General features: G+C 40.2%; 1 protein-coding gene across 1 annotated transcript in view; it reads right to left on the bottom strand.

Moving 5' to 3' along the window:
• itga9 (integrin, alpha 9) overlaps positions 1–18,800 on the bottom strand; it is a 389,627-nt gene that overhangs the window by 126,949 nt on the left and 243,878 nt on the right. The window contains exon 17 of the mRNA XM_043688825.2: positions 11,546–11,622. Coding sequence (XP_043544760.2) covers positions 11,546–11,622 — 77 coding nt within the window. The remainder of the gene's footprint in view (positions 1–11,545; positions 11,623–18,800) is intronic.

Here is an 18,800-nt window from a genome sequence, read left to right as displayed (position 1 = left end):
GAGGGGGCAGCACACGGATGACTGTAGGACTAGCCATCTAAATGCAATGGATTGCCAATCTTGCTCACCAGGGGCCACTTCAGGTCAAGGAAGGCAACTGAGATTTTTCAAATGTCTTCCCGTTTCCTTTAGGCAGCTGAAGCTTATTCAGGGGCCTTGAGGCAACCACCCAGCAGCAGACCATGTGCCTGTGATCCAGTTTGGCCAAAAGATCCTCCCAGCAGCCAAAGGCTGCTCTAGTAAAGATTTTGTCCGTTCGCCAACACACACACATACACACAAAACACAACAAAATGTAAAATAAGTTGCAGAGAGGCCTCCTCTAATTTGAAGTTTTCTTTCTCTTGCTTACTTGCCAATGCAATTTATTGCTCCCTATTTTCAGGAGCCCGCTCACTATCCTTAATTGGACAGCAGCCTGCCCTTTGGTGATTAATTGGCCACTCTGGGAAAATCTTGACTGACTTCCTCTCATAGTGCGGCTCCTGACCTCCATTTCAGCCTGACACCAGAGTTCAAATAACCACAAAGAAAATCTTGTCTTTTGTGTGAGATCACAATAGAATATCTGAATCATAGTTTCCACGGGATAGCAGTTTGTTATTTAACAGCAAAAACATGGATATTCAAAGAAAACAATCCAGATTGAAACCAAACCCATACTGGTTGCAAAGCAAAAACACTAACAGTCAGTGTTATGGCAAGCTCTGAGACTGAATGGGTTTATTGATCAAAATTGGCAGAATAGCTGACTGAAAAACATGAAAATTCAATAATTTAATTAGCTGAACAATTCCGAATGGCAATATATTATAAATGGTTTTTCCACTGTTCTATGCTATTTGAAGTGACTTAACCACAGAAAATTAAACTGTGCCTTCTTCTGCTGTTTGAAGTGGCAAGTACTATGCACATTAAGTATCTAAAGTGGAACTATTTATGTAGAGTAACATTAAACAATAAAAATTACAAATGCTGGCATGCTGCAAGGAGCATGCCAGATTTCAGTTGGCCCAAATGAAGATGAAGTCTGAGATAGTTATACCCTCAGGCCACATGCTATGATACAGTGATGATATTGTTGAGCATGTCTCTTAAAAGTGTACTGATACAAGGACACACATAAACTGGCATCTTTCTCAGCAACAATCACCTAGTTGTACAGCTCCTTCCAGTGCAGAGATAATGGCCGAGTATTATTATTGCTAGACGAGTAATCCAGAGACCCAGAATCCAGCCATAGCAGTCGGTGGAATTTACATTTGAAAATCTGGTATTAAGAGTCCAGGAGTTTAATTCAGAGTCTAATGAAGACGGTGAAAACTTTGTTGATTTTGTCGGACAAACCCAACTGGTTTATGAACGCTTTTTGGGGAAGGCCACTGTTGTCCTTACCTGATCTAACCTACATATGATTTCCACCCATAGCTATGTAATTAACTCATAACGGAAATAGTCTAGAAAGCCATTCTGTTGTAAAAATCGCCACAAGGTCTGAAGAAATAAATAAGAGCAGGCATTGTCTGTTTATCTACAGCAGTTCAAGAAGGCATCTCATCACTACCTTCTCAAGGGCAACTAGGGATGTGTGCCAAATGCTGGTCCAGCCAGCAATGCCCATGTCTAAGTGAACAAGAAAAATGTAGTCCAAAGTGCCAAGAGGTTTAATTGGAATGTTAACAAAGCTGTCTGTATCAGTGCCTGGACACAAAGGTGTGGGACCCACTGACAGCCAGTCCCTTGCTCTAGATGCCAATGGCCCACACTTCAGCCTCACCATGAACCTCACCCTCCATCATTCACTTGTCGCCTGGAATCCAATGGCTATCCTAAAGCCTGGGTGAGTCTTTATTAGCAGCCATACCTCCAGTGGCTCTGTGGTTAAATAGAACTGCTGACATCCTGGAAAGGCCTGTTACAGTCCAATTAAGAGCTTGGATAGTCCTTAATATGGTGGGCCTTCCTTAATAGAGACAATGCAGGACTTGTGCCAGCTCTCAGGGTGTTGGGCGAAACTCTCAGCTTATATTAAATATCATCTTGCTTCTTATACACAAGGCATCAACAATGACTTATGAAGCCTCAAAGAAAGTCAGAGCACAAACGATTCAATTTAACCTGGTGTCACATAGGTTATGTAAATCCACTGCTCATTGCTGACTGATCCATTGCAAGTACATTCAGGGGTCTGGCTAGCTCAGCTGGTAGATGACTAGTGTGTAGGTCAGACTAACAGTAACAGTATAGGATTCAACCCTGTTCCGCCTGGGGTACTCATCATCCTATCCATGGTAAAAGAATCTTAGCACTTCGCTGTGATTTGTTAAAAATCACCAATGATCTGCCTCTGGGTAGTGAACTCAAGAAAATGAAGGTGTGTGCAGCAAGTTCAATTTACATCATAATCCTCCAATAGTGTTTCTACTCTTGGGTGTTACAATGGAATTACTCAACAATTGGTTCATCTTGGTGGACCAAATATAATCAGTCCTTTTCCAGAAGTGTGGCTGCTACATGAGCAGCAAGCAATATCAGAAACATTTAGATCCGATTTAAGTGCCCAATAGGCACATAACTAGCCAATGACAAGGCTTCCCTCAGGATACAGGGTCAGGCAGAGGCTGCCAGTTCCCCATTGCAATATCTGTTCTCCAGCCAGCTGGTGAAACACTTCTCAGTCATCAACATTAAATTCCAGCCTAAGGCATCATAGGCTATCCTAACCTGGGAAATCCAGTTAGCACTACTGATAGTTATCTCCACTGGAAATGCTCCAGTTTGGCACTATTTAAATGGACCAAGAACTTCTTCTGGTAAAATGTGAATCTTTCAGCAAGGAGTAGGAATTACAAAAGATAATCGAGCACTTTCTTTCTCTGCTGGTCCCGTCAAGAATGTCTAAACAGAAGCTATCTGCTTCAGCCTAGACCAGCCTCTAAATTTCTCCTCATATTTTAAGGGCAGAGAGTCATAGACTGGTGAGCACAGAAACAAAAAATCATGATACAACCATATTATCCGTATACTGTATTAAAGTTATCTTTTAGTGTCAACTTTCAATGTGCTGTCTGCCATGGGAACTTTATTCAGCTAAGTGTTCTTAACCTTCAAGTGTTGAATATCAGTTTAAAAGCAGTATCAGTTTAAACAGAGAATTAAATATTTTTTTCTTGTTACAGTATTAAAATCAATTCAATACTTGTACTGAAACATAACCTAGAATAAGATAATTACACTGTTGTTTGCCGTTCACTACTTTGTATAGCACCGCAACAGTGTCATGCTATTCAGTCGAAAACTTTTCCAACTTACAAACTTATCTAAAATGTAAAAAAGACTATTTTCTGATCCTATAACATTTTAATGAACTAACGATGCTCAAAACCAGCTGGCTCTTGTGAACTGACTTTGCTTTAGTCTTCTGTGGATGTATGAGACCACTTAACAAATATTGGCATCGACCCAAACAAGTGGAACATTTCCCAGATATGTCTTGTCCATAAAAATCAATGCAAATCCAATCTGGCCAGTTACCACCCCTCAACCAGGAGTAAAACAATGGCAAATATTGTCTACAGTGTTACCAAGAAAAACACACTCACCAAACTTCTTAAACCCTTGGTTCAAACATGGGCAATTAAGCAGAATTCAAGAGAACAGTTGAGAATTACTATCTTTAATATCAAGACAGCGTCTGACCATGTGCATAATCAAAATGCACAAGTAAAATTAAAGTAATTGGAAATCAAGGGGCAAACTTTATGGTTAAGTCATTACTGACATGAAGGAAAATGTTTATGGTTTCTAGGGGCCAAGCATCTCTGTCCCAGGCTATCATTGTAGGCAGGGTCAGTTAGCTCTGCTGGCTGGTATGTGATACAGACTGATGCCAACAGCACCAGCTAAGATTACCACGAGGGTCCTAGCATCTGACCTCCATGGCTACTTTATTTATTATCACACAGAATATTCTGAGGGAAGCGTCCTGGGTCTAACCGTTGGTGGCTCTCCCTTCATCATATGGTCAGAAGTGGAGATGTTCACTGGTGACAGCACAGCACTGAGTTTCATTCCCAATTCATCAAATAATGAAGCAGTTCAGGCCTACTGTTATAATTGGACTATATTCAGACTTGAACTGCTAAGTAATCATTATGGCAATCAAGTGCCAGGCCATGACCATCTCCAATGAGAAAGACAAACAATACTTCTTGATGTTCAAGTTCACTACCATCAACACCTTGAAATGTAACTCAATCAGCTAAATAAAAATTGTGGCTACAAGAATCATCAGATGCTGGGAATTCTGTGGCAAGCAGCTCTCCTTTCAAATTCCAATGTGTTTTCACTGGTACAGGTCAGGAGTATAATTGAATGCTGTTCGCTAGCCTAGATCAGTGCAGCTCAATATAATCAAGGACAAAGTCTGCTTGACTATATTCCTAATCAGCTTTGTAGTCACACCCTCACCACCAGTACACAGTGACAGTAATTGATATAATTAAATCAACAAATGATAATGATGTCACAGGTGATGTGATTCTGACATCAAATGAAGAGGTCAAGAGAAACAACAGATAAGATGGATGTAGAAGGTACAATTTTAGACATTACACAAAAGAGGTACATTGCTATCTCCAAAATACAGATGTAACTGACAGTGTTACAGTTCTTCAGGGGTGAAAGAGCCTTATATAACAACATCAGATAGAGTGTATGTATAGGTATCCACAGCAAAGATATTCCAAGAAGAAATATTTTAATACTAGCTTAAGAATGCAGTAAAGCATGTACCATTTACAAGATGCACTGTAGCAACTATAGCACAGTGGATAGCACTGTTGCCTCGCAGTGCCAGCGTCCTGGGTTTGATTCCTGCCTGTCTGTGTGAGTTTCCTCCCACAAACCAAAGATGTGCAGGTCAGGTGAGTTGGCCATTCTAAATTGCCCACAGTGTTAGTCAGGGCTAAATATAGGGCAAGGGAGTGGGTTTTGCTTTGGAGGGGCAGTGTGAACTTGTTGGGCTGAAGGGCCTGTTTCCACACTGTAGAGAATCTAATCTAAAACTGACTCAAATTTCTTTAACAGTACCTTCCAAATTAAAAATCTTTATTATCATAAAGCACAAGGTTAGCAGCTACATAGATAGACATTTGCATGTCAGCTAGGACAAGATAAAGTACTTATTGGTTCTCCTAATACCAATTCTGACAGCTGTACACCTCAGGACAGAGCCAGCTTGATTAAGAGTGGTGCTACCAAGTCACATTCCATCCAGCATTGGAAATATATCACTGTTTGTTTAATATTGCTTAGTCAAAATCCTGAAACTCCCCCCATAATAGGCCTCTAAGAGTAGCTACATTAGACAGTACAGACTGTAGCAGTTCAAGAAGGTACTTCATTACTATCTTAAGAACATTTAGGAATGGGAATTAAATGCTGACCTTGCCAGCAATACTCTCATCCTGCAAAAGAACTAATTTTCAAAACCAATTGTGAAATTGACAATTGAGCTGACCTTATTAAACTTAAAGCTACTAATCATTAAAAGGTCGTTACACACCATAATACTGATGCAAGTTCAGTCTCCTTCTCTTTCAAAGACTTCCAGGATGTCAAAGTTGAGAAGTTAAAATATTTCCAACTGGGAATGGGACAACCTCAGGACAATTTTAACACCACCTATACGTTGTTCCCAATTGGACAGGAAGTAGGGTGGAGACGAGTTCAAATCAACCACAACATTGCAATTTTACTGGGCCTTTGGGCCGCAGCAGGAATAAAGAATTCAGTTTATCATTACCCTAACTTCCCAATCATATTATACAATCTGTCTTCAAGTCATTCCTGCATCTGTTCTGCATTACACAAAAGGTTGCACAGCAGGTTTACAAAGCCTTTCTGTTCTCTTAGTAGCCAGAAGGATTTAACATTTGAGATTAAAAGTAGCTTCAGTTTTAGTCATTCTGTCCTATAGTATTCTAATTGACAGTGGAACTGTTTGCAAGATGAAAAAGCTTATGTTTTTATATATACATACATACACACACACACATACACACATATTTAATTATTTCTTAAACAAATGAGGTCATTGATTTCTCAGTTTCATCCTCTGTAATCCTTCTCCTTTGACATGGCAACCCCAAATCTATCTTTCATTCCTTAATAAAACAGATGATGTAAAAGATGGAATCTTCAGTGCACCTCTCCTCTTTCATTGTTCATGACCCAGATTTATAGATCCAAGGCAGCAGGACAAGAAGTTCTGTCTGCTCTGAAGGGACTAATAATTAAATATATGCCAATTCTCCATCTTGTAAGTTCTTAGAGACTGCATTATCAAACAAAGAACAAACAACATCGAAGGTGATGAATGACTTCAACTGTGTTAACTCTGAACAAATATGGCATAGTTTTTAACAAGAAAAATGCTTCTTGCCAGTAGACTGTGAGCTGATTTAATATTGAGATATGCAGTTCCATAGTCTCTGTTCGAAAACTATCTACAACCCGTTTAAGTATTAAAATGTGTAAGTGAAGCAAAACCTGCATGTTCCGAAATCTGAAAATTGCCACAAACTGTAAACAACATAATATGTCAGTGAATGTCCTTTTTGCTCACGATCGTCACTCGTCCTGCTAAACGTTGGTCATGGATAGTGTAAGAAATAGTCAAAATAAGCACTGCTGAGGAAATCTGACATTTAGAACTATTTTATGGTCCATTTATGTATAGATCTAAGTTTGTTTTAATTTCAATCGCTAAGAAAGAAATCTACCACAGAAACCCTTTTATTCCATGAATGTGTATTTAAAGTGCAGAAGGGCACTTGCGTTTGCTTAACATTCAACTTCTCCATTTCTGCCCATTACAAAGAAGGAATATTTATAAAGAAAAGGAAGGTAGAGATTGGTGGCCCTTTTATTCTCATCCATTGTTATTATTTATTCGACTAGATTGCCTAACATTTGCCATATCTATGAATCATCATCATCTGCATTGAGACTGTCGACTTCTTGACATCTGCACATCTCAGGAAAAGTTGTGGTATTCTTCCAATCTACGCAGGAGCATACGTAAGTGCAAAGTAATTTGCTGAGAAGACACCCTCATACATATTTTGCAAAGTAAATGGTGGTGGACAATGAAACAACTAACAGGAGGAGGAGTTTTGACAAATATTCCCATCCCCAATGACAGGAGAGTCTAGCACATCAGTGCAAAAGACAAAGCTGAAGCATTTGAGTCCCATCTTCAGCCAGAACAGCCAAGTAGATCAGCCTCCTCCAGAGATCCCAGCATCACATTCACTCAATTTAATTCATCCCATGTGATATCAAGAGAAATTTGTAAAGCATTGAATATTGCAAAGGCTACAGGGACTGACAACATTCTGATGATCTTATTGAAGGGCTGTGCTGCGGAAACAGTGTGCTCAAAGCCAACTTGTTCCAGTACAGGCAACAACCCAGAAAACAGAAAATTGTCCAGTTATGCCTTATACACAAATGCAGGTGATATCTAAGCACCTGATAACAACCCTATCAGTCTACTTTCAATTAGCATGAAAGGGAAGATGGAAAGCATAATTGACAGTACTATCAAATGACGGTTGCTCAGCAATAATTTGCTCAGTCATGTTCAACACAGGTTCCATCAGGAGTACTCAGCTCCTGACCTTCTTTCAGCCTTGGTCCACACATAGACAAAAACACTGAACCTCAGAGGTGAGGTGAGAGTGACTGTCTTTGCTATCAAAGCATTGTTTAATTGAGTATAGCATCAAGGAACCTGAGCAAAACTGGAAACAATGGGAATCAAAGGGAAAATTCTCCACCAGCTGGAATCATACTTACATAAGGGAAGATAGTTGTGGATGTTGGATGTCAATCATCTTGGATTTGGAACATGACTGCAAGAATTCCTCAGGATAGAGTCTTAGGTCTAATCATTACTGGCTCTTTTATCAATGATCTTCTTTCCATCATAAGGTGAGAAGTGGGAAAGTTTAATCTATGTTCACTGTGCAAAACCTCTCAGATACTGAAGCAGTACATGTCTATATGCAACAAGACTTGGTCAATAGCCAAAGTATATGGGCACTTTACCCAAATGTTCATAGCATTCAAAACAAGGTAGGTAAGTTAACGGCAAAAATCATCTTGAATTAGTATAATTCAGTAGCCATTATGGAGACATGGTTGCAGGATGGTCATAGCTGAGAATTAAACATCCAGGGGTATCATACTATTTGGAAAGACAGACAGGAAGGTAAGGGAGGTGACGTAGCTCTGATATTTATGGATGACATCAGGACGATAGTGAGAGATGATATAGGTCGTATGGAGAATAAGTTTGAATCCATTTGGGTGGAAATTAGAAATTTGAAGAAGAAAAAGTCACTGGTAGGCGTTGTCTATAGGCCACCAAATAATAACATCATATTGGGGTGGCCAATAAACAAACAAATAATAATGCCTGTAAAAATAGTATCACGGGAGATTTTAATCTACATGTTGATTAGTTGAACCAAGTCCATCAAAGCAGCCTTGCTGATGAGTTCATTGAATATATCCACGATAGTTTTAACATAATGGAACCAATGAGGGAGCTGCCTAACTTAATCTGGTCCTGTGCAGTGAGACAGGAATAATTAATGATCTCATAGTTAGGGATCGTCTTAGAAGGAGCGATCACAGTATGGTTGAATTTAGAAAACAGAAAAAAACTGAAGATAAAATACAATACCAGGGTCCTGTGTTTAAACAAAGGAAACTACAAAACATTGAGGGAGAAGTTGGCTAAAGTAGACTGAAAGCAAAGGCTTTATGGTGGGACATTTGAGGAACAGTGGAAGATTTTCAAAGCAATTTTTCAAAATGCTCAGCAAAAGTATATCCAGTGAAAAGGAAGGACATTGGAAAAGGGAGTAATCTGCATGGGTTTCTAAGGAAATAGGGGAGGCGATCAAATTGCAAGTGAAGGCATACAAAGTGGCCAAGATCAGCGGGAAACTGGAGGATTGAGAAAGTTTTAAAGATCAACAGAAAACCACTAAAAGTGCTATAAAGGAAAAATAAGATACATTATGAGAAAACACTAGCTCAGAATATAACGACAGATAGCAACAGTTTCTACAAATATACCAAGCAAAAAAAAGTAAACATTGGTCCTTTAGAGGATGAGAAAGGGGATTTAGTAATGGGAATATGAGGAAATGGCCAAGGAATTGAATTGGTATTTTGTGTTGGTCTTCACAGTTGAGGACACGAAAAACATGCTAGTAATTGATGACAAGGAGACTAAGGTAGGTGAGGATATAGAAACAATCATTATCCTGAAAGAGATAGTCTGGGTATGCTAATGGAGCTGAAGATAGACAGGTCTCCTGGCCCTGCATCCCAAGGTACTAAAAGAGATGGCAGGAGAAATAACAAATGCGCTTATGGTAATTTTCCAAAATTCGCTGGATGCTGGGGCAGTTCCAGCAGACTGGAAAACAGCAAATGTGACACACTATTTAAAAAAGGAGAAACAAAAGATGGGGAATTATCATCTGGTTAGCTTAACTTCTGTAGTGGGGAAAATGCTTGAATATACCATCAAGGAAGAAATGCCAAGATATCTATGTAGAAATTATCCCATTGGGCAGACGCAGCATGGGCTCAGGAATAGCAGGACATGCTTAACTAATTTATTGGAATTCTACGAAGATATTAGGAGCACAGAGGACAACAAGCATCCAGTAGGGGTGGGGGGTTAATCTGGATTTCGAAAAAGGTATTTGAGAAGGTGCTGTGCAAAAGGCTGCTACATAAGATAAAGGTGCATGGCGTTATGGACAATGTATTAACATGGATAGAGGACTGGTTAACTAACAGGAAGCAAAGACTGGGGATAAATGAGGAGTACTTTTTTTTGTTGGCGATCAGTGACTAATGGCATGCCTCAGGGATCAGTGTTTGGACTATAATTGTTTACAATTTACATAGATGATTTGGAGTTGGTGATCACATACAGTGAGTCAAAGTTTGCGGATGACACTAAGATGAGTGGTAGAGCAAAGTGTGCAGAGGACTATGAAAGTTTGCAGAGGGATATCGATAGTTTGGGTGAAGGGGCAAAGGTCTGGCAAATAGAGTACAATATTGATAACTGTGAAGTCATCCATTTTGGTAGGAATAACAGTAAAAAGGACTATTATTTCAATGATAAAAAACTGCAGCATGCTGCTGTGCAGAGGGATCTGGGTGTCCTTGTTCATGCATCACAGAAGATTGACTTGCAGGTGCAACAGGTAATTTTGTCCTTCATTGCTAGAGGGAATGAGTTTAAAAACAGGGAGGTTATGTTGCAGCTGTACAGGGTGCTGGTGAGGCCACACCTGGAATAATGTGTGTGTTTTGGTCTCCTTACTTGAGAAAGGATGTACTGGTACTAGAGTGGGTGCAGAGAAGGTTCACTAGGTTGGTTCCAGAGTTGAGGGTGTTGGCTTATGAGGAGAGATTGAGTAAATTGGGATTATATTCATTGGAATTTAGAAGAATGACAGGGGATCTTAGAGAAATATACAAAATTAGGAAGGGAATAGATAAGATAGATGCAGGAAGGTAGTTTCCACTGGTGGGAAAAATTAGAACAAGAGGGCTGAGCCTCAAAATTAGGGTGAGGAGATTTAGGACTGAATTGAGGAGGAACTTTTTCACTCAAAGGTCTGTGAATCTATGGAAGTTCCTGCCCAGTAAAGTGGTTAAAGCTTTCTCATTGAATGTTTTTAAAGCTAAGATAATAATTTTTTGAACAGTAAAGAAATTAAGGGTTTATCGTGAGAGGGTGAATAAGTGGAGCTCAGGCCACAAAAAGATCAGCCATGATCCTATTGAATGGTGGAGCGGGCCAGGTGGTTCTTATGCACCACATATTTACCATCTGAAACAAGAGAAAAGTATCTATCATCCCTTGATATTCAAAGGAATGATCATCATGGAATCCATCACTATTAACATCTTAGGAGCTTACGTTCGCCAGAAACTGTAATGGATTAGCCATATAAATACTGTGGCTGCAAAAGCAGGCCAGAGGCTAGGAATACTGTGGCAAGTACGTCATCTCCTGTGACTCCAAAGCCTGTTCACTATCTACAAGACAAATCAGGGATGGTGGTGAAAGATTCTAAAATTACCTCAGTCTACACAACTCCAACAACATTCAAGGTAATTCACACAATCCAGGACAAATCAACCCCTTAGACTGGCACACTATACACCATCTTCAACACTCTCTTCTTTTATCACTGATGCACTATATTTCTCTGCTTATTGCAAAAATTTAACCTTATTAGAAAACAAGCATTAAAGGTCTTAATTGTAATATTTCCTTTAATTCACATATGTACATTATATATATCAAAGTTTTTACTTCTGGATAAGCTGGAGCTAACAAACAGCTCACAACTCTATTGAATGAAAAGCAACGTTGAAGATTTTAATTTGCTGCTCAAAGGACTGAGGCACCTAGAATAGGATTCACACAACATACCTGGATAAAAGCAGCTTGCCACGAAGTTGCAGATCAGCAGCACAGTCATCTGATAGACAGTTTCTTTCAAAAACAGTCTGTAAAATAAAGAAGAACTCAGAGGTCAGTGAAGAGCCATTGGGAGAAACCTCACAGGAGATGTGCTGAAATTTGGAATTCATTAATTTAGAATTAAATAAAATTGCAAAGCATAGTTTATTGTGAGTTTCTGAAGCAGTCCTAATTTCTACTTCTTTACTTAATTCCCTTTCTCCTTAGTTTCTCAATTAATGCTATACAGGTGTAAAAACATTTTGTTTAATCAAAGATTTTTCAACTGAAATCATTAATTTTAAACTTGCTAATCTATCCATTATTTTTTATCAGACAATTCCAAACCTTTCATCAGTTCATCCTTTTCTTCTAAGCCTAGTTGCAAACCTCACCAGACCACTCTGCCCATCTCTTGCATCAGCACCCTATCCAGTCTTCCATTTAAATGAAGCTAAATATCTAATTTAACAAATCAGGATTGTGTAATTCACAACTAGGAATATACCATGGCATTGCCAGCAAACACTCAATATACTTGGTTGCATGAAAGCATTTGTACACAAGTGACCTATAGGATGAACATCAGAATTTTGGGCGATGTAAATTATCCACATAATTACATAACTAGGATGTCCTAATACATTTGCAGCGTCTTAGCAATCTTATTGAGCAAAATAAGTAATCCTAAAGTCAGATCTTTCTCCAGAAGTGGGTTTCTAGCAGCCATTGTAATTAAAACTACATGACCCTTTCAATTGAAATATGGCAGCCAACGCTTAGCAATAAGTTGAAAATGGCTTTTTTATTCACTGCCAATCATATGGATTCATGTAACACCCCCAATTCAATGAACAAGGAGGAGCTTTTATTTCAGATAGTCTGGAATGTAAAGCTGTCAAGATGTGTGGATTTCTATGCAGATGGCAGGTTAAACAGCAAAACTACCAGTATGTGAGGAAGCTGGCAAAACACGTCAACCCGAAACTGTAACCCAAGCATGTTATTCAGATAGTGGGAAACTACCATAGGGCTGCCACTTACATCTGTTAAGTAATTATTAGCTGCTGTTTTAATCTAGGTTTAAACTCTGTGCACAGGGCTTTCTCATGGAACTTGCCAGGAAAAACAAGGTGAAAGGACAGCAGGAATTCATATGGTCGAGAGAACAAATTGGCAAAAAAGTTTTAAATGCAAAAATGTGTCACCTGTACACTTGCCAAAGTAAAGGTTGTAGAAAAATTCTGTGGGCTGACAGTGTGTTTTCATTGCTTTGGAGGTAATTCTCAATACTTTGAAGTCATTTCTACGACTTTGAACTGGGTGGGTCAGGACACTACAATATTTACTTTCTTAGCCTCCAGGTCCTTCCAGATAGCATTGTGTTTTTATTCATTCATGAGATGTAGGCATCACTGGCTGAGCCAGCATACATTGTCCATCCCTCATTGCTCTTGAGAAGCAGGTACTGAGCTGTTTTCATGAACCGCTGCAGTCCACTTGCTGTAGATAGACCCCAAATGTTGTTAGGGAGGGAATTCCAGGATTTTGTTCCAGCAACACTGAAGGAACAGTGATATATTTCCAAGTCAGAATGGTGAATAGCTTGCAGTAGAACTTGAAGGTGATGGGGTTCCCAGATATTTGCCACCTTTCTCATGGTAGTGCTCAAGGGTTTGGAGGGTGCAGTCTAAGGAGATTCGAACTTTTGCAGTGTATCTTTTAGATGGTAAACACTGCTGCAACTGAGTGTGTGTTGTAGAGTTTGTGGATATCGTGTCAATCAAGTGGGCATCCTTATCCCAGGATGATGTCAAGCTTCTTGAGTGCTGTTGGAGCTGCACTCATCCAGGCAACTAGGGAAATTCCATCACTGTCCCAATTTGTACATTGTAGATGGTGGACACTTTGTAGGGAATCAGGCGATGCAGAATTCCTAGCCTCTGACCTGCATCACGAGACAAATTATTTCTATGATTAGACCAGTTCAATTTCAGTAAATGGTAATCTTCAGAATATTGCTATTGAACCATTCAGTGATAGTAATGTCATTGTGTTCGCCAAGGAATGATGGTTAGATTCTCTTTTGTAGAAATGATTATTGCCTGGCACTTGTGTAGTTTAAAATTTACTTGCCATTTATCAGGCCAAACCCAGATATTGTCCAGGTTTTGCTATATTTGGGCACAGACTGTTTTCACATCTGACAAGCCAAAATGATGCTGAGCATTGTGTAATCATTCCCACTTCTGATATTACAATGGAGGAAGGTCAATGATGAAGCGCTGAAGATAGTTGGGCCAAAGACACTACCCTAAAAGAATACCCATAGCGATGTCCTGGTGTTGAGATAACAGACCGGCAACAACCTCAACATCTTTCTTTATGCCAGGAATGACTCCAGCCAGCAGAAAGATTTCCCCCAATTCCCACTGATTTTAATTTTTTGAGGGCTCTTGATATTGCAGTCAGTCAAATGTCTAGGCCACTCACTCTCATCTCACCTCATGTCTGAATCTCATCTCGTCCATGTCTGAATCAAGGCTGCAATGAGGTCAGGTGCTATGTAATCCTGTGGAACCAAAACTGAGCAGTGCTGCTTCTTGATGACACCTTCCATTACTTTACAACTGAACGAGAGTAAGGTGATAGAGTGGTAATTGGATAGGTTGGAGTTTTCCTGCTTTATGTGTACAGGGACATAGATGGGCAATTTTCCATAGTATTGGTTAGATGTCAGTGTTGTAGCTGTACTCGAACAGCTTGGCTAGGGGTGCAGCACGTTCCGGAGCACATGTCTTTCAGTACTATTGCTGGAATATTGTCAGGACCCACAGCCTTTGCTATACCCAGCATCTCCAACTGTTTCTTGATACCATGTTTGTTACTGATGGTAATGTCAACCAGGAGAAAGTGAGAACTGCAGATGCTGGAGATCGAGAGTGTGGTACTGGAAAAGCACAGCATGTCAGGCAGCATTCGAGGAGCAGCATATTCGAAATTTTGGGCAAAAACTCTTCCTTATTAAGGGCTTTTGCCTGAAACGTTGATTCCCCTGCTCCTTAGATGCTGCCTGACCTGCTGTGCTTTTCCAACGCAACACTCTTGACACTGGTGGTAATGTGCCAAATCACTGTGATATTACAACGAGGGTAAGTGTCAGTGGTGGCTAGTTAAACAGGGGTCTGAGAAGGTGCCTAACATCACCAGAGCGGTGAAGGCCCTTACAGGTTTGTTAGCCTGAGGAGGGGTATGCAAGAAGGCACAATGAGGGGCTTGTGCTGGGCTATTTTCCTGTCCTGATCACTGAACCTCTTATAACACTACCCAAAAGCACACACTATATTCCTGTTGCTGACGGTTCCTGCCACTTCCAAACACACCTGCTCACTCTCTGAAGCTATCTTCCTTCTTCCAGCAGTGAGAAACAGAATCTCTCTTTGCAGGCTTTTCCATTTCCAGACTCATGAGAGCAAATTAGATGCTGCCTCCTTGCCCCCCACCCCCCCCACCCACCTCCTCAGCTATGAAGGTCTGGCTGTGTCAAAATGCAGATTTCAATTCTTATTCTTGCAGAGTCCCTTTAAGTAGTGGAACTTAATAAAATGATGCAGGTCATCATCATACCTACTCAGTAACAGTTCAAGAAATCTAGAAATCAGATGCAATGGCTGTGTTAAAAAGGCATTGATGAGCATATTAATGAAGCGTCTGGTAGACTTTTCTTCCAGGAGCAGGTCTCAATGTTAATATCCAGCTTTATACATTTAAAATTCCATTTTGACAAAACCAAGGCCTCACTTTATCTTGTGTTAGTTATTTCAAGCCACAGTGAGTTTTCTCAATTCTTCCTGAGTCCATTAGGTGGAGCAGCATACTCTGGCGCCTGTTGTGAAAAGGAACAAGCTGAACAAAGCTGCAGGAGCCTTATTGGAAAAGTCAGCCTTGAAGAAAGCCATGAAAAATCTGTGACTTCACAAGTACTGAAGGACAGACTGGAAAAGCCAATATCTGGGCCAATCCTGATTGAAGCAGCGGAAAAGTCCACAATTTGCCCAGCCCTGAAGGCAGCTGTGGAAAAGCTAAGAACCATCTGTGGATCTGTTCAAAAACGATGAGATCATGCACTCCTCTAAGCAAAGGATGTTTCCAAACTGCTTCTGAAACATTCTCTGTGTGAAAGTAACACTTTTCATATTCTGGCTATATATACCACATAGCACAACAGAAAATATTAATCACGCCACTGTCATAATTTAACTGATCAGTATGAGTAGATCAAAACAAAACATGCTCTGGGATATCTTTCACATGGATATTATTTGTTCATGTTCAACTGATCAAAACCCCTTGGTTCTTTATCACGTGGACTCATTTTTGATCTGGTTCAAGATTTTTAGCCATAATATTCAGAAGTGAAAGCATATTTATAATTGATCCTGCAACTTCCAGAGGAATTAACATGGAAAGATTTCTTGTGAAGATACTCTGGAGTTCTGGAATAATCGCTGTCTGCTTGTGATTGAGGTCATGATCCTTATTGGGTGCCAGAACTGGCAAACTGAATCCTAATCTGATGTAATGAAGGCTAGAAAGACCTTTGAGGATTTCAAACAAAAGAGACTTCTGAATCACTGGTATTTTTATGGCATATAAGAAGACCATTCAGCCCAGAGCATCCAGGTCAGCACGCTGTCAAGAAATCTTAGCAATCCCATACCCCCACTCCATCCCTCTAGCCTTGTATGTTTACTTTGCTCAGGTCCATTCAATTTCCTTTTGAAATCATTCAATGTTTCTGCTTCCACTGTCTTCAAAGACAGAAAACTCCAATCATTGCCACTCACCACATAAAAGAAGTTTTTTTAAAATTCATTTATGGGAAATGCTTGTCAGCCACTTGACCAGCATTTATTACCTGTTCCTAATTGCCCAGAGGGTAGTTAAGAGCAAACCACATTGCTGTGGTTCTGGAGGCACATGTAGGCCAGAACAGGTAAGGGTGGCAGTTTCCTTCCCAAAAGGACATTAGTGAACCAGCTGGGTTTTTCCAATAATGGATTCACAGCCATCAGTAGACTCTTAATTCCAGATTCTTTTCTATTGAATTCAAATTCCACCATCTGCCATGACAGGGTTTGAACCTGAGTCACCAGAACATTATCCGAGTCTCTGGATTAACAGTCCAGCAGGAGGACCATTAGGCCATCTTCATCACGTTCCTCCTCCGCTTCTTGTTCAAATCCCTCAATCTGTGTCCCACAGTCATTATAAATCCCTTTTTACAAACAAAAACAAGCGTGTACATATTTGCAGTTCTCCAGGGTGCAGGCACCACTCCTAGATCTAGGAAGGATTCAAACATAATGGTCTGTACATCCACAACCTCCACCCTCAGTAATCCTGGATGTATCCTTGTTGATTCAGGTGATTTATCAACTTTAAATATAGATATCCTAGCTAATATCTCCTCTTAGTCAATTTTTAACCCACCAATTATCTCAACTAACCTTTCTTTCACTGTGAGTTGAGCAGCATCTTCTTCTTTGATAAAGAGAGATGAAAAGCATTCATTTGTAGCTTAGCTGAGCATGGAAATAATTCCACAGAGGCTGGGATCCCATCACCAAGTCAGCCTTTGTTTACACATGGAGAGTCCTTGACACTGATCCAGCTCTGTCAGAGTCAGCTCTCAGACTGATAAGGATGCCTGACACTCCTGTTCTTTTTTTCTTCTGCGGTAGTGCTTATTGTTTCCCCAGCACCCATGGTGTGTGTGTGTGCAGGTGTGTGAGACAGCGGGAGACACAAGATGCACGAATCTTTATTCAATTCCCACCACCAGGAAGAAAGGAAAACACCCGGGTGGCCAGTGACAAGCAGTGCCCTTCAAACAGTGAAGGGGAGGGCAGGGATTAACACTCCTGTTCTTTTTTGTCAACCAGAGCTCCCTGATTGGACCAGATTAACAGCCAGAGTCAGGGAATTCATTTTATGAGGTCCACTTGGCTGACCTTATTACCATCACTACAATGACAATTTATGTATAATAGAGGTAAATCCTGGGCTGTGACTGCCTGACCAAGATTGTGAATTAAACTATGTTTTTTAACTTAAGGTGAAACCAAATGCCCAAGAATGGGGAATGGCAGGATGTTGATCTGAACTCCATTTGACAACAGACCTGTATGAATGGGTTGACATTTGGACAGTGGGCCAGGTCTAATGCTATTGAATTATCAAGTGTGAGCTTCAACATTTGGCACAAAGGGAGAAGCAACTGACCTTGCTACCTGCAGACACAGACCTAGGCAGTCAGCCTGAAAGTAACTGCTACAATGCCAGGTAGAAGGAAAGGACTGCCTTTGGATTAATCATAAGTACAGTGCTGGTGCAGACAGAACTTCTATTCAAAGAAACGAGGCTTAATGTGGGGAGCTGAAGAAGAATGAATCTTCAGTGGGTGCCTCACTACATTACTGGCAGCCCATTCATGTATGCTGTGAAGAAGATCCTTGTTTTAAAGGGTACTGGAAGATTTCTCCTGGTGGTTAGAAGAAGAGAGCCTGTTGAGTCAAAAGGAAACTTTTTTAAAAAAAACTTCAAACACTAGGTTACTTATCTACTGAAAATAAAGGTAAAGGTAATGTTGCCATTGACCAAAGGCTGCTTTCCAATTATAGACAGACAACTGGACATGGTTTAACCTGAGGGGCACTGCACATGAGGCGAAGGCCAAAGATGAGAAAATGGAACTTCCCTGGCAAACTCAGACTGGAATTGAACCCATGTAGCTTGCATCACCCTGCTTCCCAAACCAACCCATCCAGCCAACTATGCTAACCAACCCTTTTAAAAACAAAGGGTCAGTTACCTTGTGTTTTATTTTGCACAGATTCTCTTGGGTTTTTCAGGGATTCAAATTCATTTTATTCAGGAAACGTTCCATCAGATTGGAAAATACCAAATAAGACTCTTCTATTCAAGAAAGAAGGGAGACAGAAGCTAGGAACCCTTGGGTCTGTTAGCTTATAACAGAGTAATTTGAAAATCTGAATGCAATCAGGTAGCATCAACATGGTTTTGTGACAGGTGAATCACCTTTTATTAATTTATTAGCATTATTTGAAGAGGTCACAAGCATCACTGATAATGAAAAACTGTTGAATGTACAGTGCTATCCAGGATTTTCAGAAGTGCCATATCAAGGTTAGGGGTAGAATAT

Source organism: Chiloscyllium plagiosum, unplaced genomic scaffold, assembly GCF_037043375.1.
Source record: "Chiloscyllium plagiosum isolate Xiang-an unplaced genomic scaffold, Cpla_swu_hap1 HiC_scaffold_4, whole genome shotgun sequence".
NCBI lineage: Eukaryota > Metazoa > Chordata > Chondrichthyes > Orectolobiformes > Hemiscylliidae > Chiloscyllium > Chiloscyllium plagiosum.
This window is presented reverse-complemented; position numbering and strand designations above follow the sequence as displayed.